The sequence below is a fragment of the Podarcis vaucheri genome (assembly GCF_965113315.1).
Source record: "Podarcis vaucheri genome assembly, chromosome: 12".
Lineage (NCBI taxonomy): Eukaryota > Metazoa > Chordata > Lepidosauria > Squamata > Lacertidae > Podarcis > Podarcis vaucheri.
In genome coordinates this window covers 50,544,274-50,571,647 of record NC_138750.1, presented here as the reverse complement: position 1 = coordinate 50,571,647, position 27,374 = coordinate 50,544,274, and the positions used below count along the sequence as shown (strand labels likewise).

The 27,374-nt window shown below is 45.7% G+C and overlaps 1 protein-coding gene across 1 annotated transcript in view; it reads right to left on the bottom strand.

The window, feature by feature from the left end:
- VIPR2 (vasoactive intestinal peptide receptor 2) overlaps nucleotides 1-27,374 on the bottom strand; it is a 56,509-nt gene that overhangs the window by 3,237 nt on the left and 25,898 nt on the right. The window contains exons 3-9 of the mRNA XM_082192521.1: nucleotides 25,028-25,135; nucleotides 21,946-22,043; nucleotides 10,861-10,955; nucleotides 10,307-10,448; nucleotides 6,908-7,055; nucleotides 4,572-4,632; nucleotides 3,018-3,087 (exon numbers count right to left, since the gene is read on the bottom strand). Coding sequence (XP_082048647.1) covers nucleotides 3,018-3,087; nucleotides 4,572-4,632; nucleotides 6,908-7,055; nucleotides 10,307-10,448; nucleotides 10,861-10,955; nucleotides 21,946-22,043; nucleotides 25,028-25,135 — 722 coding nt within the window. The remainder of the gene's footprint in view (nucleotides 1-3,017; nucleotides 3,088-4,571; nucleotides 4,633-6,907; nucleotides 7,056-10,306; nucleotides 10,449-10,860; nucleotides 10,956-21,945; nucleotides 22,044-25,027; nucleotides 25,136-27,374) is intronic.

The window sequence follows — 27,374 nt, the reverse complement described above, 5'->3', positions numbered from 1 at the left end:
CCTACATGAAAAGATACACGAGGAAGCTGCTTCACTCTAATAGCAGGGCTGGACCTGATTAAAAATTCTGGTCCATGGTCAGTTAGTAAACTTTGTAGCTGAGCAACAATTTGAATATGGACCTCCCCAGTCCGATACTCTAAGCCAGTGTTCCCCAACCTTGGGTCTCCAGCTGTTTTCGGACTACAATTCCCATCATCCTTGACCACTGGTCTTGCTAGTGAGGGATGATGGGAGTTGTAGTCCAAAAACAGCTGCAGACCCAAGGATGGGGAACACTGCTCTAAGCCAGTGGTTCTCAACCTGTGGGCCCCCAGATGTTGTTGGACTACAACTACCATCATCCCTTAGCTCTGGCCTTGCTAGCTAGGGGTGATGGGAGTTGTAGTCCAACAACATCTGGGGACCCACAGGTTGAGAAAGGCTGCTCTAAGCCATGGGTAGGCCAACTAAGGAGCCGGATCCGGCCCAATCACCTTCTAAATCCGGCCCGCAGACGGTCCAGGAATCATCATGTTTTTACATGAGTAGAATGTGTCCTTTTATTTAAAATACATCTCTGGGTTATCTGTGGGGCCTGCCTGGTGTTTTTACATGAGTAGAATGTGTGCTTTTATTTAAAATGCATCTCTGGGTTATTTCTGGGGCATAGGAATTCGTTCATTTTTTTTTATTCAAAATATAGTCCACCCCCCCCACAAGGTCTGAGGGACAGTGGACCGGCCCCCTGCTGAAAAAGTTTGCCGACCCCTGCTCTAAGCCCTACACAACACTAAGCTCAGCATAAGCCACATTAGGGGGCTGTAGCTGAAAGGCAGGATAGGACACAGCTTAGTTGGTTAGAGCATAGTGCTGATAATGTCAAGGTTGTGAGTTCCATCCCCATACGGGCCACCTGCATATCCCTGCATTGCAGGGCTTTGGACTAAATGACCGTCAGGGTCCCTTTCAACTATACAAATCTAGGATTCTAGGACTTTGATAGGCAGGTCATTTGTAACTGCAGGCCTGCAAAAAGTCCTATGTAGTTCTCAGTTCAGATTTTTGCTAGTCTAAAACAACACCTTCACCGAAGGAGAGTATAAGGCAGCCTTCTGCAATCTGGTGCCTGCCAGATGTTTAGCTTCCATCATACCTGACCATTGGCTATGCAAGCAGGGGCTGATGGGAGCTGTAGTCAAAAACCTCTGGGGAGCACCAGTATCATAAGGACAGAGAATCATAGAATTGCAGAGCTGGAAGGTACACCGAGGTTCATGTACTCCAACCCCTGCAATGAGAGAATCATATCTATTGAATCCTAATCATGTGTCTCTCACCTGTGTGAGCCTTTGCCTCAAATTCTTTGGCTTGTTAGAATCTCTCTGTGCCAAGTACCGAACAGTGTGGCTGGTACAGGACATCTCAAATTTAAAAGACCAAGAAGAGGAACACGGCACGGAATGCCCAAAGCTTGCCAAGAAGGATTCTTCCACGGCCAAAATGTTATTGGGAGATGTTTCCAACACGCTGAATCAATGGCGAGAGCCATTAGCGGCACCAGAAACGAACAGCTCAGTTTGACAGTGTTACCAAAGGGCAAGGTACAGCCATTTGACTTCTGGCAAAGTTGGTTACCACCCAGTGAAAAGTAACAGGAAGACTGAATTATAATTTACTTGTGTCCTATGGACTTTAAGCCAGAAGTGAGATATTTTTGTCTCATAAATGAATGGAGGCGTAACCTCAGCTGAAAGCAGAGGGGTGTGTGTGTGTGTGTGTGTGAGAGAGAGAGAGAGAGAGAGAGAGAGGGAGAGGGGCTACAATTGTCCTCCCACGTTTGCGTACGTTTTGGGAGTGCAGGTGGGTAATTTCAAGGGCTGAAAGATCTTGGGAGTTCCAGTAAAAAACAAACTACATCTGACAAGCCTGACGTCTGTTCGCTCCTGTCCTGCCTACTGCAATTTTACTCTACCTTGCTACTCTGTGAACCATCCCTGAGACCTCCTGGTATAGGGCGGTATATACATTCAATAAATAATAATACCTACCTATCTTCTCATTATACTTTTGGGGACAAGAAGAGAACTGCCACAATTGATATCGAGTATAATGAATCCATAATTAATTCACGATTAATGTGCCTTTTGCCTGTCACTTATAAACAAGGCTAATTAGAGCTTGGGGTTCACCAAGACCTAATTAGCAAATAAACAAACAAACAAAAACCCATCAGGGTTTACAGGGTCAGCACAGATGGTTTCTGGACAGCCTAGAGCTACAGTGCTTCTATTATATACGAAAGCAAATATATATATATATATATATATATATATATATATATATATATATGGGTATTTACAATTTTTTGTAAATTGCTTAGCATACTATTAGAGGGCATTTATACACATCTATATTAAAATGCAATTCATTGTGCATGCACACTTGTGCAAACACACACACACACACACCCCTATGTATGAAGATGCCTACAAATAAAAAATAAAATCCTTTGAAACATGAAATTCCTTGATGGAGGCTTGAAAAGGTACGGCTCTGGCAGGATGTAATGGGATAAGTATTTGAAGCATCACCAGCTGGCATAGAAAATGCTTTGGTTCTGGATAGTTAGCCCTATGAAAAGTGATATTGCAAATGGAGGCTGATTTAGCTACATCTATTTTAACTTTTATAAAGCAGGCAGGGGCTGTTTTGGTCCACTAAGTATTTGAGGACTGTGTCTGGTGTGTGTGTGTGTGGGGGGGGTGCCGTTGCATTTTCCACTGTTGTTTTTAGGACTTTGTGGGAATTAAAAAAAAACATATTTCAATGTGCTAGCAGGAGTTCTTTCTGACGGACATTTTATACTAGCTGCTTTAATGGATCATATCAACCTTGAGCTGAAAAGTAGGTTATAAATAAAATCAATACGTTAAAATATGATAGCACACTTTGCTCAGATCGACACACGCAGAATTACAGAGCTGAAAATCACAGCGTGAAACCGAAGCGTTAACATGCCATTTGAATTTACTTACTAAAATTGAAATTAGGATGGGTAATCTTATAACCCACCAAGGAACGCTGTGATCATTCGTATCCCAGCAACTATTGGGAAGAAGGGAGGGAAAAATATTAATCCCATTTATACGGTAAATAAATTGAGAAGCTGCACTGAAAATGCCAAGCAAATTGGAAAAGGGCAAAACCTCCTAAAAAAACAAAAACAGGCACTATTTTCTCTTGCAAAGTCAGTGCTGGAATCATGGAGAGATGGGCCGAAGTGAGGCAGCCACAGTAGTAGAACCCTCAGATAACAGGAGAAGCTATAGAAAGCCAGACAAGTCCACCCCTTTTATAGGGCCTGGGGGTGGGGTTTCCTTGCTGGCAGTTTGGGGGTCCCTTTAGCCCCTGCAAGAGTAGTGAGGTCGCACCTGCCTGTGCAGCATCTAGCACGATCTAATGGAAGGATGCACTGGCTTGTGCAGCGTTGGGAGACACATGTGACATCACATGGCTCACGTGTGACATCACATGGCTCATGTGTGATGTCACATGTGTGATGTCATGTGTGATGTCACATGTGCAAACCAGGCCCCTTCACTTTTTGGAGCAACCCGGTGCCTGTGATCCACTGTATTAGCAAAGCAAGCAACTTTTATTAAAAGATGAATTTACCATGTGCTTTGAGTCAGGGGCTTAGGAAGAGGAGGCGGTGGGGGCGGTCCATTCTGGGTGTCATCCCGGAGGGGGGGCTGACAAAATCCCCCCAGGTGGATCGCCACACCACACCCTGGGCGTCACACAACCCCCTGGGTGCTGATCGCCCCCAATGGGCGCGGATAGCTGTGCTGATCACTGCACTGATCGCTCCCAATGGGTGAAAATCACCATGCCAATTGCCCCCCTGGGCAGCTCGTCCCACCCCTGGGTGGCTCCCCCCTCGCGTGCACAGCATGTGCGCCACTCCGGGTGCGCAAGTGGCTTTGAGTTAGTTCACACAGTGGCCAGCTGTGTGCTTCTGAGAAGCCAACAAACCGGCAGCCCCTCTCTTGATGTTGCTCCTCAAGAACAGAGTAGAAATTCCCCACAGCCACTGTTACTTTTGGCCACTGAAAGGCCTGGCCTCCCCTGAAGTTGTTGAATCCCCCTTTAAAGCCTTCTAAGCCAAATTAAATATGTGATGAGGCATTTGACTGAACCACACAGGATTGACCCTGCGTGCAAATCCCACGTTCTGTTGTTGAGTGTAGAACTACGTATGACAAGCACTTAACACCCTGTCCAATCTGGTCTCCTCTAGATGTTGTTGAACTAGAGTACCCAGCAGACCACACCCAGGATGGTTGAGGAAGTCTGCTCTATACAGTAGCAGAGAGCAGCCAATATAAAATATTTTTAAAATTATGCATTCATCACCTGTCACTCCCCCTCATCCCTGGAGTGGGAATGAGCCTCATGAAATGTTTCATAGACACCTTAGGGAAGTCTGACATCCCAAGAATTGGTAATATTGGACATAGCACAATTGCCAAAGGACCCGTGGCGACAAAACGTGGAAGCATCAAGTTTGCTTTCCTTTTTAAACTTACCCAGTGTCCTCCAAATAGACTCTAGACACAATCCATGCAATGATGAACACTGTGGGGATTCCTGGGAGTGGAATACGATGTGGAGGGAAAGGAGAATTATTAAATAGATCACTTCCGCAATGCATCAACATTAGAATGCATTACATGCAAAACATATCCCATGGTGCAAGAACTAATTGCTAGGTAGTGTTAGAAATCCTTTCTTAAATTTAGTTAAATGTTTTAAGTAGCTAAACATGTGGCAGAGGAGAGGGAGAGACTGCTGCTGCTGCCACATTTGTGGTGTTGAAACAATCAAAAGTAAGGTCTTAGGCTGAGGCCCTTGTCAGCCTTGCTATCTAAACCCCATTTAACTGGAGATGCCAGAGACCGAGCTTGGAATAAATGTTTTGTCTGCAGGAAGCCCAACATGAAGCTACAGCTCCCTCATACTATCTGGCTCCAGAATAGCGATTCACTGTGCATAGTGATGCAACCTGCCTACTGTATTTTTCGCTCTATAAGACGCACATTTCCCCCTCCAAAAATTAAGGGGAAATGTGTGTGCATCTTATGGAGTGAATAAAGAAGAAGAGAAGAAGAGTTTGGATTTGATATCCCGCTTTATCACTACCTGAAGGAGTCTCAAAGCGGCTAACATTCTCCTTTCCCTTCCTCCCCCACAACAAACACTCTGAGGTGAGTGAGGCTGTGAGACTTCAGAGAAATGTGACTAGCCCAAAGTCACCCAGCAGCTGCATGTGGAGGAGCGGAGACGCGAACCCAGTTCCCCAGATTACGAGACTACCACTCTTAACCACTACGCCACACTGGCTCTCGGATCCTTGGCTCCCGCTGCGCTCCGGAGGCACCGACCCCTCTCGTTCTCCAGGCTTCAAAGATAGCCTGAAGGGAAGGTGCTCCTTCAGCTAATGCGCAGCGCCCCTTCAGCTAAACGGGAGGAGAAATGGAAGGGGCTCCATTTCTCCTGCTGCTTCGCTGAAGGGGCGCTGAGCAGAGAGGGGGAGATTTTTTCCCCTTGTTCTCCCCCTCTAAAACAAGGTGCGTCCTATGGTCGGGTGCGTCCTATGGAGTGAAAATACGGTAACTGTGATTTTAGTTTATACACTTTACTATGGGCTCGTCCACCCTTCTGCTTTTCCCATTTCTAGAACTCATCGGTCTGAGCAGTTTCCCACTTGACCCGTGCTGTCTAGGCACGAGTCCAAGCAGTTCCCTCCTTGCCCTGCTCCTTTCCCAGGGAGAACCCTAAATCCATGCTAAATCAGAGCAAAGGTCAACCCGGAGAAAACCTGAATTGCCATTTGCTCCGACTGTGCACTAAAGAACAATTTCCCTGGGGGGCAAAGCAGCGGGACGAGAGGAAGTGTGGATAAGCCCTGTTATATATTGCATTTCAGTTGTTGTATTGATTGAATTCATGTTATGGGGTGGCTATACAAATTCAGTGAATGAATGGATAAGCTTGTCTCAGGATTCCCTCCTTCCCAGGAATGCTGGACCTCTCCTCCAGGGGTTTTAGGCTTTACACATACACACATACATCATCTTCAAGAGTTCTGGGTCCACCAACCAAACAATCTGAATACCGTACTTTTCTGTGTATAAGACTTATGTTTTTTTCTTTAAAAATTATGCTTAAAAGTGGTGGGTGTCTTATACATGGATAGTGCATAGGGTGGACGTTTGATTGGCTGCTGCCATGGCTGTCAGCAGCTATTGTGTGTGTGTGTTGTTGGTTGCTGTGTCAATGGGTGGTGTTGATTTGCTGGCGCTGCAGCAGTTGGGCAGGCAATTGGCAGCTTCTGCTGGCAATGGAACATAGGCCTGCGGGTGAGTGATTTTCAGCAATCCCCCCTAAAAAAGGCTCAGCAACCCTGGGTAATCCCCCCTTCCCCAAAAAGCTCAGCAACTCTGGGAAATCCTTCACACACACAAACACCTCAACAACTCTGTGTCATCTCCCCCCATTTTCTTCAATTCGAGTCCCCCAAAATAGGGGGCGTCTTATACCTGGGGGCGTCTTATACACGGAAAAGTACGGTATCTAGGTCAGGCCTGCACAACATGTGACTCCCACCACCCAGCCAAATACATCCCATCAACTAGCAGCAGGAGCTGGGTGAATCTCCATTTTTGCTGCCTGTTTGGAAGCTCAGAAAGAGAGATGGGGGTGAGGGAGTCAAGCAGCTGGCCAGCCACAACATATGCCGTATATGTCCATGTTGCTGGATCTCAAGTTCTGGAGGCCAGACCTAGGAGCTAAGATACAAAGGCCCCGTTTTACACAGTAGGCGCAAAGAGAGAAGAAAAGAAGGTTGTGTCAATCTTCTTACCCCATCCAATAAGGAGATATAAGGCGAAGTGTCTGTTAGGAGAGAATATGACCATGAGGATGTGGAGATAAAGTCCTTCAACTAAGAGCCAATAAAAGTTGGCCATTACACAGTACTGGAAAATTACCAAGCTACCCTTGCAGCCGACCTGGAAAGTTACAAACCAAGGATGAAACGTTTGGGTAAATAAATTGCTTGAACACAGTAAATGGCTTCCTTTGTTAAAAATCTTTCTTTGATAGATACAAGCTCTGACATGAGGGACTTTCCCCTTCCATGAACTTGCCTGTTGGTCGCCTGAAAGGGCCTCTTTCTATTGTCTGGATTCTGGTCAAATTATAACTTTTAGAAGTGAATGGAAACAAATGCCAAGTGTTTCTCAAGGCTTGCTTCCCTAGTGAAAAATTTGGGATTTGTCTTGTCTCCTAAAAACCATCGTGCCTCTCACTCCCTCTCCCTCTCTTTATACCTTGTGTTATTCCTTCCTCCTAAATATCTCCTTTTTGTATCTTTTTCATTTCAGGGCAAAATATTCCAGGAATAAAAATGCCACCACCGTCGAGGTTAATCTGGGGCAGGGAGGTAATAATCAGGACCACCAGTTAACCAGAAGTAATTTGGTTTAGGGAAGAGGCTCCTGTCACTTTTTAAAGCTAGTTTATTCTATAGAAGCTGTGCCAGAAGCAAAAATAGCCCTGTGGAATGCATAACGAGCGACTGAAAGCTCTTCCTAGCTCTTATGTAACTAAACTGGGGTCAGCAGAAGCAACTCTTTGCTGCAGATATTACATCACCTGGACAACACAGCAGCATATTGATTTATACCAGTTTAACTACAGCGACAAAACTTGCCGTCTTGAAATTCCTTCTTAAATTAGCCAGAAAAAATGGGGGGGGGGGGGGAGAAATGAAATGAAAACCTAACCTGTATCTCCCTGCTAAATTCATGATCCTGAACCTCTGAAGTGACAAGTAATGTTGACATCTTGGTCAGCGATATGGGGAGCTCTGTGGAAGGTTTATCAGCTAATCGCATTTAATTAAGGCAAAAGAAAATGGTTCAGGGAGGTTCATTCGAGGGACATGCAAAGGTTTGTGCATGTTTCCCACCATTACAGATTTCCTGGTTTTCATGGCTACGTTGAACAGAGTGGAAATATTAACGTAAGGAAAGGGGAAATCCCCCAAGCAAGGAGATTGTTAATTGCGGTTTTGCACAGTAGATGTCAGATTGTTAGTCCGTTTAACTCACAGTTTTCTACACTGATTGGCAGCAGCTGTCCACCAACCTTTTCCTGTAATGTTACATGATGCCTTTTTTGCAGGACGGGGCTGCAAACTGACTTGATGCTCTCAGTGTACATAATATGTGCCCTTTTCACTGATCTGTGGCCCTTTATCTTTATCTGTAGTCTAATTCTATGCATGGATAGAAGTCCCTCTGTATTTACACCCAGGTAAGTGTATTTAGGATTTAGCTCTTAATTATGTTACATCAACATGGAATCCTATTAATAACTTTTTTATGAATAGCACGGAAGCAAATGTCACAGTTCATCTTCCACCCACTGAATACCCTTTCCAATTCACCATTTGTCACTGTGTATTTATTAAAAATGTTGAATTCAGAAAGTGCTTTGCAATTATTTGACCTTCCAAACCCTGTGAGATAGGTCATTATTATATCAGTTGTTGTTTTTTTTTCAGATGGAGAGCTCAGGCAATGATTTCCCCAAGGCAACAGCCTGAGTATGGTGTTTTAGGGGATGGAAATGGTTTAGTTGCACAAGAACACTAGGTCAACTTTAATTACGCAAACTTGAACTTGCTTGTTTGTGACTGAACCCTATCCAAAAAGAATGACAGTTTGGAAGTGCCCCTAGATCATGGGTAGGCAAACTAAGGCCCAGGGGCCGGGTCTGGCCCAATTGCCTTCTCAATCCAACCCGTAGACGGTCTGGGAATCAGCATGTTTCTACATGAGTAGAATGTGCCTTTTATTTAAAATGCATCTCTGGGTTATTTGTGGGGCCTGCCTGGTATTTTTACATAAGCAGAATGTGTGCTTTTATTTAAAATGCATCTCTGGGTTATTTCTGGGGCATAGGAATTCATTCCCCCCCCAAAAAAAAATAGTCCGGCCCCCCACAAGGTCTGAAGGACAGTGGACCGGCCCCCGGCCCTAGATCCAAATCATGCTGCTTTTTAAAGCAATCGATGCCTCTTTCCTTTGGGTCTCACATTATATTACCTCTGACGGGCTTGCTGGAATCCTGCCCTGTTCCTTCACTGGTCAGCCTCACTGCATGTATGGTGTGGATATATGACCCAGATATTTGTGTTTTGAATTCTGATTGGTTCTCTTCACCAACTCGTCTACTGTTGCCCGTTCATTTCTTCACTTAGGACGAAGATAGGGAACTTCTGGCTTTGCAGATGTTGTTGGACAACAACTTCCAACCCTCCTGACTATTGGCCATGCTGGCTGAGGCCGATGGGAGTTGAAATCCAACAACATCTGGAAGGCCACACTTTCCCCACCCTGACAAAGATCCTAACTAGCCTGAAGGCCCATCAGCGGAGGTGTTGACTTGCACTCAAGACTGAGTGGGCCCATCGTGTGCCACACACACGTGACATCTTGCACGTGTTGCATATGTGTGATGTCATGTGCCCATGACATCATGTGCAATGTTGTATTGTCAGGAGGAGGCTGAGTGTGGCAGTTCCTCCTCTCTCTCTCTCTCTCTCTCTCTCTCTCTCTCTCTCTCTCTCAGGAGGAGTTGACCTACTGAAGCCATGCTGTGCTTGGCTCCACGTTCAGCTTCTTCTGCCCCCTCTACATGAAGGGGGCCCAGCTCCCTCCCAACAAATATTGCGGGGCCCGAAGGCATCTTGGCCCCATAGATTGGTGCCACTGCACACGAGTCTTTATGCAACCTGTCTGCTACTAATATAATGCTCTCTTAAAAAGGTAAAGGGACCCCTGACCATTAGGTCCAGTCGTGACCAACTCTGGGGTTGCGGCACTCATCTCGCTTTATTGGCCGAGGGAGCAGGCGTACAGCTTCTGGGTCATGTGGCCAGCATGACTAAGCCGCTTCTGGCGAACCAGTGCAGTGCACGGAAATGCCGTTTACCTTCCCCCCAGAGCGGTACCTATTTATCTACTTGCACTTTGACGTGCTTTCGAACTGCTAGGTTGGCAGGAGCAGGGACCGAGCAACGGGAGCTCACCCCGTCAAGGGGATTTGAACCGCCGACCTTCTGATCGGCAGGTCCTAGGCTCTGTGATTTAACCCACAGCGCCACCCGTGTCCCTAATGCTCTCTCACGCACCCAAAAACACAGCACAGGAAAGATAAAAATGCTTCAAGTTATAGCAATTTGTTTTCTTACCCAGGATGGTTGATCCTCTGAGCAGTGAACTGTGTTACTACCAGAATAGAGGATCTCATCTTTGACCAAGACAGAGATTGCTTTTAGAATGAAGGACAGGAACAAATTCAAATGTATATAGTTCCTAGTGCAGTGAAGTTTCCTACACATGGGGAAAGGATACAAAAACGGAAGAGCAAGTGAGTATCATTTTTCTTACTCTTAGCAAAACGAATACCCATCCTTAAAGAAAAACCTGCAAATGTCATTTCTTCACAAACCAATGACAGAATATATTAACTAAAATGTTTTTAATGGCAGTTGTTTATGCTGGTTCTGTATTTCATTAGCATCTACAATTGGCCGCTTTGTTTTGACAGCTATTCAAGCATCGCTATGGGTTGGATTCAGACTATGTTAGTCACAATTTCGCCGCATAGATTTCAGTGGGACTAGGCCTGCAACTGTAACCATGTCTCATTATATTCAGCGGGGCTTACTCTAGGTAAGTGGAGAGGGGGACTGTAGCTTAATAAACAGCTTACTACCCCATCCCGATTTTTAGGTATACTTACCTAAAAAGGCAAAGAATTATACTTCCTGTAGTCAGAGCAATGAGAGACGCACTGTGTCCAAGGGTGTAAATCGCTTTCACCAAAACATAGAAAATCTACAAAAGAAACAATTTGCATGCATCGGTCACCGTAAGAAGAGCATAAATAGAACATTCACCAAAACTGGATGATTTATAGCAGTGCCAAGGAATCATGCACAGAATAACATTTGCATCTTCCATATGTAGACCCAGCAATACCTCTCCTCTCCAGGACCTTAGGCATTTGACCTTCATAGTACTCATGGGCAACCCTCTCATTAAAAGAAGGGGCCAGGAAGTGGCCACTGCAGTGCATTCGGCACTATCCAAGCCTTAACTCTGGAACTGTTTTCCTTATCAATATTTGAGAGATCAAACCATAATATTGAATGTAAAGAACTGTATTTTTAATATTTTGTTGGAAGCCGCCCAGATAGGTGGGGTATACTGTACTTTTCCGTGTATAAGACTAGGTTTTTTACTTTAAAAATTATGCTAAAAAGTGGGGGTCGTCTTATACATGGATAGTGCATAGGGTAGACATTTGATTTGTTGCTGCTGCGGATGTCAGCAACTATTGGGCGTGTTATTGGTTGCTGCATCAATGGCTGGTGTTGATTGGCTGACACTGTGGCAATTGGGCGGATGATTGGCAGCTTCTGGGGACAGACAAGAGGTGGATTTTTGGACGCTTGCGGGTGAGCAATTTTCGGCAACCCCCCCCCCAAATAGCTCACAACTCTGCCATCTCCCCCTATTTTCTTAAATCCGAGTCCCCCAAAATAGGGTGCGTCTTATACATGGGGGCGTCTTATAGATGGAAAAGTAAGGTGAATTATATATTATTATTATTATTATTATTATTATTATTATTATTATTATTATTATTATAAATTACTATTATATTGATCTTGTTTGTTGGTGGCAGCATGACAACCAGTAATTCAGAGATGAAATTCCTTGGAAGAACGAGAGCTTGGCATAAAAATGTTTGGACTACTGCACACTTGGGAGGGGGATCACAGATTGTATTAGACCCCTGCAAGGCACAAAACCCTTAATTTTATTTGCATACAGAGATGACATGCAAGGACACATGTTGCTAGCTGCCTCAGAAATACAAAAAGGGTGCGGTGATAGAGATAATGCATTTAATTTGTATCTCTTGCACCAAATGAAAATTACTACGTTTTAATTTCCTGGATGTAATGTTATTGAAAATCCTGTATTGGGGGGCTATTTTTAAATTCTGTTTAATGAAATGTTTTTTTTAATAACCAAGTGAGTATGGTGAATATAAATCTACGGATGCTTCAATAGAATTGGTGCCTATTGATCTGAAAGCCATTCCCAATTATGTGAGAGTTCATTGCATACATGGCCCAAAGTACATTTCTTTCAACCAAAGAACTGTAAAAATATATCTAATCTATCTAGCCATGCAGAAAAAAAATCTATGCAGCTTTCTATTAATATGCTTGCTGGCTATAATATACTAAAGTTAGCTTGCTTGAGCGTGGCTTGACAGGCCGTTCTTTCCACTTCAGAGCATATTTCGCACTTTTGCTTAGCAAGGCGAAAAAAGTTGTTAGCCAAAAGGTCAACCTTGTTGCTGCGGGGTCTACAGAGACTTCCAGAATCTACCAGAATTCGACAGTCATCTCTCCGGAATGAGTCGTGCTGCAGTTTCACATTTGACACTGCTTGACATGAAACCACAGCTTAAGAATGCAGGAAGAGGCATGTTAGGTCAGAAGAAAGGTCCGTCAGTGGTGTGCCATCAGAGGACTGGTGGGTCTAGGCTTTTCCCCTAAAGGTTCCTGGTAAACAATAGAGTATTAAAGTCTGGCGCCTCTTTCACAAAGCCTGGGAGCCTTCTGCCTGGCTTAGCGAGGGTGGCATGATGCTCCAACAGGGCCCAAGAGCCTTTCCACCACCTTCCCAAAGCCCTTTCAGCTTTGGGAAGGAGGCACCAGGGATCTAGCATCCTGCCAGGAAACCGTATGAATCAGATGATTGGGAAATGCATTCTCAGGCAGATCAGCTCCTCTTTGAAGAGGAGAAAGAGGAGGGGAAAAATTCGCCCTCCATGTTTCCAGCGGTTTCAGGAGCAGAGAGAGACACAGGCACTGAACAGCTTAGGCAAGAGTTACCGAGTTACGAGATAATGGAAAAAGAAACAGAAGGGAGGGAACAGCCAGCAGAGACATCATTAGAGAGTGTGGGGGGTGCTCCCTCCCCAAGAACTAGGAGGTCTGTCCATATTAGAGAACAAAGAATGCGCCCAGGATATTGCTGGAAGGAGGAAGATTTAGAGTAGCCAACTGTTCTCCTTGCAGAGAGATGTGGATTTTTGCTTGCAACAAGGTCCAAGAGCCCTCCTGCCACCTTCCCAAAACCCTTTCGGCTTTGAAAAGGAGGCTCCAGCACCTTTCCCAAAGCCTGGGAAGTTTCTGCCCGACTTAGGGAGGCACAAAGCTCACACATGCAACACACCCATCACCCTCACAAGCTGCCACCTCTAGTCCTAACTGTTCTGCTTCGAAAAATTTATCTGAGGTTCATCTAGCCCCATCTCCTGCTTACCAACTAAACACCTCCTCCAGGAAGCCCACAAGCAGGACTCAAGGGCAATAACAACATAGGACAGGGGTCTGCAACCTTTAAGACAAAAAGAGCCACTAGGACCCGTTTCCGAAGAAAAAAAAACTGGGAGCCGCAAAACTCGTCATTATAAAAATAACTTTTTGTCACTTTTTTATTATTTCTTTGTTTGACCCCTCAGAATTACTCCTCCTCATAGAAATAAACGTTAAATTAACAAGCTACCTTTGTGTGTGTGTGTGTTCTTCACTCCCCTTCAAAACAGTGACCAGCGTACATGCCCCCTTTCAATGCAGTGACCAGTGTACATGCTCCTTACAATGTAGCGGGCGGGTGGGCGGGAAGGTGACGTCGGGACGGTGCGTGACTAACGCACGCACCGCCCCCATGCGACATCACAGCCAGTACAGCGCCTGCTACAGTGGGGAGTGTCGGGGCGCACAATACGCCTCCTCCCCTCGCTAGTATTTGCCCCGGAGCCGCAGCAAAGGTGTAAAAGAGCCACATGCGGCTCCGGAGCCGCGGGTTGCAGACCCCTGACATAGGAAAAGCTGTTCTGGATCAGGCCAGATGCCCATTTGGTCCAGCATCCTGTTCTCATAGTGGCCAACCAGTTGGCTATGGGAAGATCACAAGCAGCACCTGAAGGCAACATGACTACTTGTGTTCCTCAGGAACGGGTGTTCCTAGTTATACTGCCCCCAACAGTGGAGGTGGAATATGAGCATCATGTCAAAGGGCTCTCCGTGGGCCCCTTTGACCTGGAAGAAGATGGGAAGGTGCAAATAGAATTTTTTCTCACAGTGTCAAGGTTCAGGGAATCCTATCCCTCCCCCGGTGGCAGCAAAAAAAGCAGGTAAACAAGAAGAGTCCTTACCACGTAATTTATTCAGTAGTCACAGAGAGAGACAAAGGAATGTAGTCCCTATTAAATAATGGCATTGCTCCGAGTAAAGCCTAACCCTCTCTTATCTAACATTATCCCTGACTTGGGTTTTTTGCCTCTGAGCTTTCTGTTCCACTACCTTCAATGCCCGTCTAGTCCTGGGAGAGGGGGGCTCAGGAATGCTCTCTAAAGACACTGAGTCTGTCAGCTGTCAATTCCCCAGTGTTCCTTCTTCCTGCTGTTCCTCTCCCAGTATTTCCCAGCTTTTCCGCTCTGCAGTCTCTGAACTATGTCCTTCTGCAAACCACTGTTCTAAATCTACACTGTCCTCGGGAAGTTCAGGAGAAGCGGGGGCGGCCCCCACCACTCCTCCTCAGTACATCCCCTGACACACAGTTTCTGACCTTCTTGTGCCTTCTGTGCATATTGAAAAGGTGGGTACTCTTGGTTCAGGGGCCCTCACCTGCTAGTCTTGCAGCCCCAGCAAATGCCCAACATTTCCACTGCCTGCAGCCAGCCCCCATCATGGCGGCTGGTTTTTTAAATTGACATTATTTTGCAAATCACAGCAGTCACATGCACAGCCTACCAGTTGCAAATAACGTGGAAAACATAGAAGCTTTATTTTAATTACTTAAAATATACTGTCACACCAGGAAACAGCTTTTCTCCAAATCAGACTGTTCTTGCTGCTACAGACACTCCCTGTCAGATGCAAGAAAGCACCATAATAAAATGTCATAGCTTCAATCCGTTCTGCACTGTACAGATTTAGAAGATTTGATTGCATTATGCAATGCGAAGGGCACTCCCCCTCAATAAAAATGGCCTTATTACTTTGTTTTAGAGATAAGAAGCTTGCAAAGATTCGTTCCAAGCATATATGCTTCATTAGCATTTTCATTTTCCTGCACTTCAATTTTGAAGGCAAAAGTGTGTGATCAAATATTCTGCTTTGCCCCCCTCCTAGTAAATCAGAATATCAAGTATAATAAAGTATAGCATCAGGCAAGAAATACATAATTTCACAGAAATGTTGCCTGAGTCGGCCATAGCAATTTAATCAGGACATGTGTAGCATAGTACAGCCGTACCTTGGTTCTCAAACTTAATCCATTCTGGGACTCTGTTTGACTCCCAAAATGGTTTGAAAACCAAGGCGCGATGTCAGGGAACTGCCATCGCAGTCAGGAGTGGAGGAAGGGCTCCCGAGCGATGCCGGAGAAGGTCCCAGCAGGAAAGGAGGGGACTCAGTGACCGGGGAAGGAAATCAGCGTTACACCAGGGAGAAAGGCGGGTGGAGGCGGGCTTCGGAGGGATGGCTCCAGGACTCTTCGCCAGAGACCAGCGGGGAGAGCATTGGTCCTCCACTGCCCACACCCACCCTGCGCAGAAGACTTCCGCGCAGGGAGGCTAGGCGGAGACTATCCGTCAAGGAACTTTTATGTTGGAAGAAGTTCAGGAAACACCCACTGACGGATTCTGCCAGTGACTGAGACAGACGCAGAATCAGGACTGTCCAGCCAGGGAAAGGGTTTTCCAGGCAACCTCACCGAGAGTGGCGGCAACTTACGCACGAGCAACCCCTAATTCCCATTACACGCGGCTTCCGATTGGCTGCAGGAGCTTCCAGCACTCAATCGGAAGCCGCGGAAACTGAGTCAGACATTCGGCTTCCGAAAATCATTCGCAAACTGGAACACTCACTTCTGGGTTTGCAGCGTCTGGGAGCCGATTTGTTCAGGAGCCAAGCTGTTTGGGAACCAAGGTACCACTGTGGAGCTTAGGACCGTTCCAGATATTTGGTGGGGCTTTGGCAGGCTGTCCTCAGTGGGGCCTTTCTGTGTTGACCCACCTCCAGGACCTACCGCAATTTGGGTCTCCTGGCAGTGGAGCAGCTGCCAACTTTGTACTCAGCTTAGTTCATGAGCATGCAGAATGGTGGCAGCCCTGCACTATAATGAGCTAGTCTTTGGATGCCGTATAAATCTAATATTTGGTTCTTTGGGTCTACTACTGCTGCTGTTGTTACACTTGTATCTCAACAACCTTGTGGGGTAGGTGAGGCTGAGAGATGGTGACTGGCCCAAGGTCACCCAGTAAACTTCACGGCTCAATAGAGATTTGAATCCTGGTCTCCCAAGTCTGAGCTCAGCACTCTGATGAGTACATCACACTGGGGTGGGACCCTCCAGATATTGTTGGACAACAACTCCCAACATTCCTGATCATGGCCTATGCAGGCCGGGTTTTGGAGCCCAACATCATAAGGACAACATAAGAACCTAGGAAGAGCTCTGTAGCTGGATCAGGCCAATGGCCCTTTGAGACACAGAATCAGAATTGTAGAGTTGGAAGAGAGTCATCTAGTCTAACCCCCTGCAATGCAGGAATCTCAACTAAAGCTTCCATGGCAGATGGCCATCCAACCTCTGCTTAAAAACCTCCAAGGAAGGAGAGTTCCACGAGCCCCCGAGGGAGTCTGTTCCATTGTCCAACAACTCTTACTATCAGCAAGTTCTTCCTGATGTTTAGTCATAATCTCTAATTCTTGTAACTTGAAGCTATTGTTTCGAGTCCTACCCTCCAGAGCAAGAGAAAACAAGTTTGCCCCACCTTCCACAAGACAGCCCTTGAGATATTTGAAGGTGGCTATCATATCTCCTCTCAGTCTCCTCTTTCCCAGGCTAAACATACCCAACTCCTTCAAGTGTTCCTCACAAGGTTTAGTTTCCAGACCCTTCTGACATCAAATTCTCACAATGGCCAACCTGTGGGAAGCTCGCAAGCAGGACCTGAGTGCAAGAGCCCTCTGCCCTCCTATGTTTTCCAGCGACTGATATTCAGGGGCATTGTTGCCTTCAACTGTGGTGGCTTGGCTTAGCCATAATGGCTAGTAGCCTTCAATAACCCTCTCCTCCATGAACATTTGGAGGGTCACGGGTTTCCCATCTCTGTGAAAGGAGCCAATGGCTGCAGATTGGACAATGGCACTTGAGGAGCCAAGCCAGCTTCTCAGGGAAGGGAAGGCCAACAGCAGGGCAAGGCCAGCCAGCCTTTAGAAGGCCTCTTCACTCACCGGAGGCACCAGCTTTTCTAGCACCAGCTGGCCCCTTCCATGGTGCTCTGTCCAAGGTCCTGTTCTTTGCATCTGCCTTTCCTGTCATGAACCTGCCTTATGAGCAAGTGTCTCTGCTGCTGTCAGCAGTTTTGAGCCATGATGGGGCAGGCCACCCCTCCAAAAATAAACACCACAGACAAATAGCTTTATGGTGGGGGAGTGTTATTTGAATTGAATCCAGGTCAAGAAGCCTGATCACTGTAGAATTGATGCGTTTGAATTATGGTGCTGGAGGAGGCTCTTGAGAGTCCCATGGACTTGCAAGAAGATCAAACCTATCCATTCTTAAGGAAATCAGCCCTGAGTGCTCACTGGAAGGACAGATCCTGAAGCTGAGACTCCAATACTTTGGCCACCTCATGAGAAAAGAAGACTCCCTGGAAAAGACCCTGATGTTGGGAAAGATGGAGGGCACAAGGAGAAGGGGACGACAGAGGACGAGATGGTTGGATAGTGTCCGCGAAGCTACCAGCATGAGTTTGACCAAACTGCGGGAGGCAGTGGAAGACAGGAGTGCCTGGCGTGCTCTGGTCCATGGGGTCACAAAGAGTCGTACATGACTAAACGACTAAGCAACAACAACAAGGGGGTAAGGAGGAATTTTTAAAAAACCAGTTGTTGCTGCACTGATTTTCCACCTTACAGTAAGTCCCTTCTTCGGAGCTTCTCTTAGTTGCAGAAGAGAGAACACAAAGCTCTTAAGCCTGCAAATCACCCCCCTTTGTAGGAGCTTGGGGGTGGAATTTGGATTGGATCTAAGGGAGCAGGAGACCTTCAGAAAGCAGAGGGTGGTGGAGCTGGAGGAGTGAAAATCATGGACTGGGATGGTTACCGATACGAATGGGAGTAGGATAAGAGGAGGGCAAAAGTCCATGGAAGGCTTTGAAAGTCAGGATGAGGAGCTTATGCTGAACCTAGAAGAAAACGGGAAGCCAGAGCTAAGTTTAAGTAAAGTGTCATGTGATCAACGCGTGAATAGTTTTGGCAGCAGGGTGTGGGATTGATATGAAGGGACTGTGGTGAGAGAATGGCAAACCAGGGAGGAGACGGTGGCAGTAGTCTAGGCAAGTGGCCATGTGGATAGAGAAGAGAGGCAATTTTGTTGCAATGCTATCGAATATGGCTGGGTGGTGAACGGAATATGGGAGGCACAGGAGACAGAGGAGTTAAAGGTTATGCTGAACATCAGAGAGAGAAGGACTGTGAAAGTTACCGCAGTAGCATGGAGGGGAAATCTGGCACTAGAGCTCCCTCTCTGAGATAGAAGCAATCTCTTTCTGCCCTTGGAGGGGGAAATTCCATGTTTCCTATAGTCTCTGGGATGGTGGTTGCTTGGTAAGCCCACAGCTTTTATTAACACATGCAGTACAGTGTGACATGCGTCACTCAAGGGAATATATCTCACCTCCCCCTTACTGGAAAACTCTGAATGTTTGCATTCTGCTTCCTTGGAAAAATTAAATTGCTTAGCCTCCTCAGATCCCCTAATTATTGCAATATGTATATCCATATAGGTGCAGATATATTTAAAAAGGCTTTTCCTGTTTGTAATTAAAAAGGAACAAAAGTGGGGGAAAGCTTCAGTAGGTCTATAGGCAGCTGCTATCCACATATACACGGTGTTCAAATGTTCCCTGTGTCTACATGCATGGCTCTGACAGAACAAAATGAGAAAGACCAGAAGTAAGCTAATAATAGTTGTCAAAACCCACAGGAGGAAACATGCCTTTGCAGAGATATATTAAGCAAAGAGTAATAGGGGCACACACATAATATGACATCTTCATCTATCATAAATTTCTAGATGGGGCTTTTAAAGCTTTCTTGGAACCATTCTATACCCCTCACAAAAAAAGATCAGATTCTGAAGTGGCAGGGACAGAAATGCCCTCCCCCTTAAACATGCACGGGGGGACAGGGAAACTAGAATTTCAGTGGGAGAGTTAGGCTAAATATTTTCCCCTGGTGAGCAAGCGTTCTCCATGCAAATCAGTTTTCTGCGGGGTGGCCATTTAAAAAATAATAATCAATATTCTGCCTGCAGTTTGATGTGGCACAGTTTCAAATCCTACAGTCTCCTTCTGTCTAATGTGCAGTGAAGACATTAAAAGGCATGGGTCACTTCTGAATCCCTATTTCTAATCTATTGCCTGGAGCTGGAATCCACCCATCACAGCACAGTTTTCAGAGACCAGAGCATGTGCAATTTCACTGTAGAGGGAAACAGCAAGACCATGGAGGATGCTGCGTTAGGCACACGGCTTCAGCTATGTGAGGGGTGGTGAGAGGGGTTTGTGGTTCTGAAGAGCCCGCTTCCACCTAACCAGCTGAATTGGTTTATCCCGTGACCAAAACCACCTACATCCCAAGGCCAAGGAGAACAACTATAAATTGCTTTGGGGTGCCTCATGGGAATCAACCATAACAACAACAACAACCTCAGTGATCAGTATGTTTCCTCAGAAATAGGCCTGAAGGTTTTCACCCACATTCCTTTAGAAAATAACTACAGCATTGTAAAAATATGTCAACATGAACGACTTGTAATTTCCATTGTAATATTTTTTTTGGGATGGTGGTGGTAGAGATCGCCAGCATGGCCACAAAATGCTAGAGCAGGACCAGCATCACAGAAATGTTTCCCAGTCATCCCACCGTAAAGGTGACTTCTGTGTAACCTTTACACCACAGGCCTTGTCTTCAAGTAAATCCCTTCCACAGGGACACAGGCCCTCAAGGTGTGACGATCACACAGGGTCCCCAGATGTTTCACCGTCTATTGATCCCTGTGCCACCACTTGATTTCTCGCTGCCACCACCCAGGCCCTACCTGGTACAATACTGAGTCCAGTCAGGATTAAATTGGAACATAAACTTCTGTTTATTTATTGCAGTTTAACAAGTGTGTGGTTTCATAAACGGTATCGGTCAATTACAATGATAGGGTGCCTATCCAGACCTATAACTTCCACTACCTGCTCTCACTCACTAAACCACCTCTCAAATATTTACCGTATTTTTCGCTCTATAACACACACCCAACCATAACACGCACATAGTTTTTAGAGGAGGAAAACAAGAAAAAAAATATTCTAAACGAAACAGTGGATGTATGATTTTTGTGGTTCATGCTGTGGCCACAGACATGTGATCTGACGGTGAGTTTGAGGTAGCCCAATGCAAAAATCCTGAGGATCCATGTGGATCCATGCTTTGTAACAACGTTTTAAGTGGGGAGGGAAGGAAAAGCACTCAAGGGCCAAGGAACACGCGTGGGGTGGGTGGAGAAGGATGCTGTTAATAATGCAGAAGAGGGGTATAAGAGGAGAAGCAAGCAGGCTCTGCTTCTCTCCATCCTCCCCGGCTCGCTGAAAAACTTTGCTGCTATTTAGCCAGCTGAGTGGGGAGGAGAGAGGGACAGAGAGCCTGCTTGCTTTAAAGGAGCCAAGTGGACAGGAGCCGCTTACACTCCTCTCCTCCCCCCCCAACTCAGCGGCTAAATAGCTGTTTCAAAGCAAGCCACGAAGGAGGGAAGGAAGGGGAGCCATGGATCCTCTGCTCACGACTGCAGCAGATCCCCCCGCCATCCATAGGCATTCGCTCCATAACATGCACAGACATTTCCCCTTACTTTCTAGGAGGAAAAAAGTGAGTGTTATGGTGCAAAAAATACGGTACTTGTCTTCCTAGCTCCTAACTGTTCCTGACTCAACTTATTTCGCTACACTAACTCAACCTACCCACAGACTCTATCCCACTCCACTACAACCACCCAGCTCCCAACGAACTCCCCTTTGTTTTGCTCTGTAGGGACAAATAGCAGCTAGGGGTGTGTGATTTTGATGGGGGAAAGAGTGCAAGATTTAATTCTACCTCCACAGCACCATGGTGCATTATCTTTTTTTTATAAAAAAAAATGGATGATTTCTCAAACGAGGCCTAGTATGGTCCTGAAAATGGTCCCAAAAATTGATTGAGTGAATACTGTAGGAAACAAGATTGTATGAGGTAGAGTTTATCATTTGGTTTTAAAATCTTTGCGCAGTTAGTCAGCAGTGTCACAGGAGGAAAACGTCAACAAATATGGACAACACAAGATTTATTTGATGATAAGGCATATTTGATTTAGTACATATGCAGAATTAGAATTTCTAGAACATTCGACCAGTGTTCCAGCATCTCCACTGGGTCCATACTGCCTTCTAAAATCCACTCTAGGTGCTGGTTTTGACCCATAAAGGCCAATTGGTTTGGGCCACTACAATTAAGATGGACTTATGCAGTCTTCCAGGAGCAGTGTTTTATGTTGCACTTTCTAAAACTGATATGGATGGTGTTCCATCTCTAACATTTAGCTTGATTTTGTTTTCCTTTAATTAACACAAATTGGCAGCTTAAAATTTCAATAGTTCTCCAGTACATTCGATTCCGAGTCATAGAATTGTTTGACTTACCGCGCTGTCTTCGTCAACTTCTTTATATCCACAAGCAAAGAAGAAATCTGGAAATATATCTGTCCAACCATTACTTGTACAATTTTTGCTGATATTTCCTAAACAAAAGGGGTGAAAGTGTAGCAATCAGGAATGGAATTCTAATTCACTAAAAACGTTGTCCCTCACAGGTGACTTGAGGCTCCTGCTGCCAATCTACTATAACCTATAGTAATGTATACCATCACTAGCCTCCACCAGCAGAGAGGAGTGTTGGTGTGGTGGTGGTGGTGGTTGCCCAGTCACAATGGAGGCCTAGTTTCACCCTGGCAGGTAAGAAGCTACCACCAGTGGTAACCAGCAGCAAGCTCCCAGTGTGCCAGTGTGGTGTAGTGGTTAAGAGCGGTAGTCTCATAATCTGGGGAACCGGGTTCGCGTCTCCGCTCCTCCACATGCAGCTGCTGGGTGACCTTGGGCCAGTCACACTTCTTTGAAGTCTCTCAGCCCCACTCACCTCACAGAGGTTTGTTGTGGAGGAAGAAGGGAAAGGAGAATGTTAGCCGCTTTGAGACTCCTGAAGGGGAGTGAAAGGCAGGATATCAAATCCAAACTACTACTACTACTACTACTACTACTCTTCTTCTTCTTCTTCTTCTTCTTCTTCTTCTTCTTCTTCTTCTTCCCTAAACTGGCCATTTCCCACTTCCCAAGCCAATGGAGGTGACAGGACTTTAGATTCAGTGCTGAGTCTGCCCTTCTGCTTCCAGCCAGGGATCAGGATTGCCCTGAATGTCTTGACGCTGAAGTCAAGAGAACCCATGTGTCTATATTTGGCGCTTACTTCAGATAACCTAAGTTGTCTCTCACCACCCCAAAATAAAACCCTATATCCATCCATGGTATTGTCACGACTAGAAAAATGACCAAATACTTCCACCAGGTATGGGTGTGTTCTTCGTCAGCAACAGATCAGGAGGCTCCGTGTGACATTTAAAAATCACTTGGCAGAGGTTCTATTAGGGTCCAGCTTTTGAGAAGACTAATTTGCGGCTATAAATGTGTTAGATGGGGACGTAATTTGAATAAAATTATCTTCATAAAAGCCTTTCATTACCCTACACTGTTATTTAAGGTGATATTGAATGATCTATGGCAGGGTTATTAAAGCCTTCAGATCCTGCAGTGATGAATAACTAGCTGGAGAGATGAATATTCTTCTGACACACAGCAAATCCCAATTTCGCTTATAATGTGTTTCTAAAAGGCTTGTCCCAATTATGAGAAGAGGAGCAGAGATGAGAGAAAGTTCTAGAAGGAACAACAAACTGGAGGGCTTTCCTATTGTCCCAAAACATCGCAGGAAACTCTTCTGAACGCTAATTCATAAACATGCACCTGCCAAGTAGGCGATGCTTAAATAAATCTACATATCCATAATAAGACTGGAGCCGTAACCCTAAAATAATCAGATCAGCGTGTTGGATTGGGAATACTTGCCCTCGAATCCATCCCATAAGCAAGGTGGGAACACGGAAACATAGAAAGTAGAAAGCTGCCTTATAATGGAGTTAGATTACTGGTCCACATACCAAAATATTGTCTACACCAGGGGTCAGCAAACTTTTTCAGCAGGGGGCCGGTCCACTGTCCCTCAAACCTTGTGGGGGCCGGACTATTTTTTGGGGGGGAAATGAACAAATTCCTATGCCCCACAAATAACCCGAGATGCATTTTAAATAAAAGCACACATTCTACTTATGTAAAAACACCAGGCAGGCTCCACAAATAACCCAAAGATGCATTTTAAATAAAAGGGCACATTCTACTCATGTAAAAACACGCTGATTCCCAGACCGTCCGTGGGCCGGATTTCGAAGGCGATTGGGCCAGATCTGGCCCCCGGGGCTTAGTTTGCCTACCCATGGTCTACACTGACTAGCGGAGGCTGTCCAGGATTTCAGATGGGGAACACAACCAATCCTATCTAGAGATGCTGGGGACTGAACATGGGACCTTCTACACACAAGCCACATGCTATACCATTAAGTGAAGGACACAAACGTGGTCCACCCTCTGCTGATGCTGAATGTACACTTCTAAAAAAGGCCCTGCACAATATTTCAGATCTTATCTAAAATATTGTGCAAAATAGGTCAGCATATGTTGGGTTTCATACACTTCTGTTCCTCGGGTCCTGTTCAAATGCTATGCCCCTGCGTAGGGGTCCAATGATGCTGGAGATGGGGCAAGTGTTGGCCTAGGGGTCTCCTAAGGCATTCTCTTGCTTCTTGCCAGGTGTACTAGATAGATCCGGGGACAGATATGGTCCAATGTGGCCCATAACCCACATAAAGGCAGGTCCCTATAACAGTCGACATCCGCCAGTCATCAGGGTCACCCTGAAGATATTTTCCTGCCTGTGGCCTAAGACAAGATGGTGCCTTTTCCCATTCCATGTACAAGAGCCAACTAGATTGGCAGCTGAATCTCACTGCAGGGCAGAATAGGGGGTGCAGTGCAGACCACGTGGCACACACAGTTATTTCCACTTTTCATCTCTCAGCAACTGCAGCCTGAGGCAGCTGTGTCACTCTGTCTAATGATAGGGCTGGCCCCACAAGTCATCAGTTGTGAGGCCTACCAGGTGCATAATCAAGCTCCACCCTTCTGCCCTTTGTTCACTTTTCTGGACAGGCTGCAAAACCCAGAGTCCCATGGAACACCATATACAGGTGTGGACTGCGTTTTGGTTTGGTGGGTCACAGACCCTGCAGACCTGATACCCATGACATACATTCATAGAAATTGCTCAGCACTATGGCCTTGATGCAAACTTGAATATAATCACTTGCATGTTTTCAAGATTATAGACATGCAGTAAGCCTTTGTAAGTGTACACATCTTGAGATACAGGTATTAAAACAACAACGACAATGACAACAACAGTCCTTTCTGTATGTAAGTTGCCCATCACCAAATTAAAAATGAACTCTTCGTAGCAAAAATGATTTCTTAATTTCTGGCTGTTGTTACCCGCACATGAGAACCCTTAAAAATACACACACACCTCAATATGATTTCCATTATATAAAAGATATATTACCTGATTTGCTGAAAAAATTGCTGAAGACTTTTGGACACGGTACTGTCACGGTTTCCCCAATTTCTGCAGGGTGCCAGCAGGTAATGTTATCCCAGATTCCAACACACCCTGGAAAAAACAAGCAGAAAGCATCTCATATGGAGCTCCTTGAGTGAATCCCTCCTCCCACTGTGTTCTTCCCTCTTCCACAATTACAGTGGTACCTCGGGTTACATACACTTCAGGTTACATACGCTTCAGGTTACAGACGCCACTAACCCAGAAATAGTACCTAGGATTAAGCACTTTGCTTCAGGATGAGAACAGAAATCATGCCATGGCGGCGCAGCAGCAGCGGGAGGCCCCATTAGCTAAAGTGGTGCTTCAGGTTAAGAACAGTTTCAGGTTAAGAACGGACCTCTGGAACGAATTAAGTACTTAACCCGAGCTACCACTGTACTTCTCAGGAAGCACCTGTGTTTCTGGTTATTATGAAATATTCAAAGAAACATCTGCAACAAGTACTTTGAAAATGTAGCAGGTTTTATATCGTTAGCTCTTTGCCATCAGGAACTGTCTTTCTGTACTTTGCAAAGGATGAGGTAACACTGATGGATCTCTGCAGGTAATAAGAAGAAGTCATGTCTGGACAGGGCAGGCCTCCCATTGAGGTGGTGGATGTTGTGGAGTGGGAAATGGCGACAACGTCTCAAGGGTCTGAGTGTACCAAATGGCATGCCCTACACCTCCCTAAGCCAGCCTGCTGTGGAGGATATTGCCACCCTGCCAGGGGTGAGCTAAGAGTCAGCTGCCAACACCATTATTTTCTGTATGTGGAACAGGAGGGTGCCATCCTTCCCCTCACAAAATACACACAGTTCTGCCTGCGACTGCCTATCAATTATTTTACATTTTGAAGGGAAAAATAATACCCCTGGCCTCTTGGGTACCTAAAATGGATGCTGGCAATCCAACACAGATTTGCAGACTCAATAAGAAACAAATATTGGTTGACTTATCTCCCATAGGATTTTCTGTATCAGCAACTCAAGCAGAATTTGATCCACTCCTGTGTACCCTAATTAAGCAGAGAATGTGTTAACAACCTCTTTCCCTCACAGAATGTGTTTGTTTACAAAGATTACCGTGCGAGCAATGTTATTATGATGTAATTAATGCAATTGCCCTCATCTGTTTCCTGGTTTAAAAAAATTATACTATAAAAGCAGCACGGCTTAATGAACAATTTCAACATACTCATAAATCTTGGTAACAAATCTTTTGGAACCTTATTAAAATGGACTTTCTAAGGGGAAAATGTTACCAATGAATTATGCAGAAATAGAGCTGATTCATGTCTCCCTAAGTAATCGTATGTTTGTTGAGAACTTCACTTTTTAATGCATACTTCCTCCTAATCTATGCATTTTTGCATGCATTGTTTAGCTGGAGACCTGCACTTCAAAATTCGGAGAACTGCAAATTTCAAAGGATAGCCTAATTGTGTTTTTGGTTCAAAAAGTATGGATTGACTTGCTTCTCATTAAAATGCAAACAAAATCAAATTTCTGTCCCGTTCCTATTTCCTGGTCAGGTCAACCAAGGTCCTGGAAATTTCAGCTGCTTCCAGATCAAGATTCCTTTGGCTATTTGTCCAGCTACCTGGTCACACCTGCTTTGCTTTCTCCACCTTCTCTGCCCCTGCTCTACTCAACTGACCATAGCTGTCAACTTACAGATTTGAAAATAAGGGACCAGCAGCCTCGAAAATAAGGGATCAGCAGCCAAAATAAAGGATTTTAGTCAACCAGCTCCTTTCCTTTCCCCCATGTCGGACGTGTACAGTACTGTGAAATGACAACGGAAATAGGTGAGGGGAATGGTCATCAAAAGAAAAAAAGGGTGCGCGATGATTCAGCTGCCATTCCATCGGCTCGGGCAGGTTGGCTTCAGGATCATTACCAGGTCCCGGCGAGAGGTGACAATGCCCCAGAGGAAAACAGCGCAGCAGGTAATCTAAAAGGATCCCCCTCCTCCTAGATCAGGCATGTCCAACTCCCAAGAGACCTGTTGCACATGCCTGCAGTGGTGGAGCTTCGTGCTGCGGCACAGGGGGTGGGCTGGCGCGCAGCCTGGGGGCCGGGTGGGGAGCCGCGATTGCACCCTGCCGGGATTGCGCTGCCGGGGGCTGGGTGCTCCCCCACCCTCCTCTTCCTCCGCCAGTGCCCTAGATCTTGCGCCGAGCAAGACCCTGCATATCTAGCTGTGCATGCTGAAGTCGTAAGGGATACCTCAGGCGGCTGAAGCAGCGATAGTTCTCTCCTCGCTGGCCCTTTAAAGAAGGGGGTGAGCCTTGCCGCCCGACAGG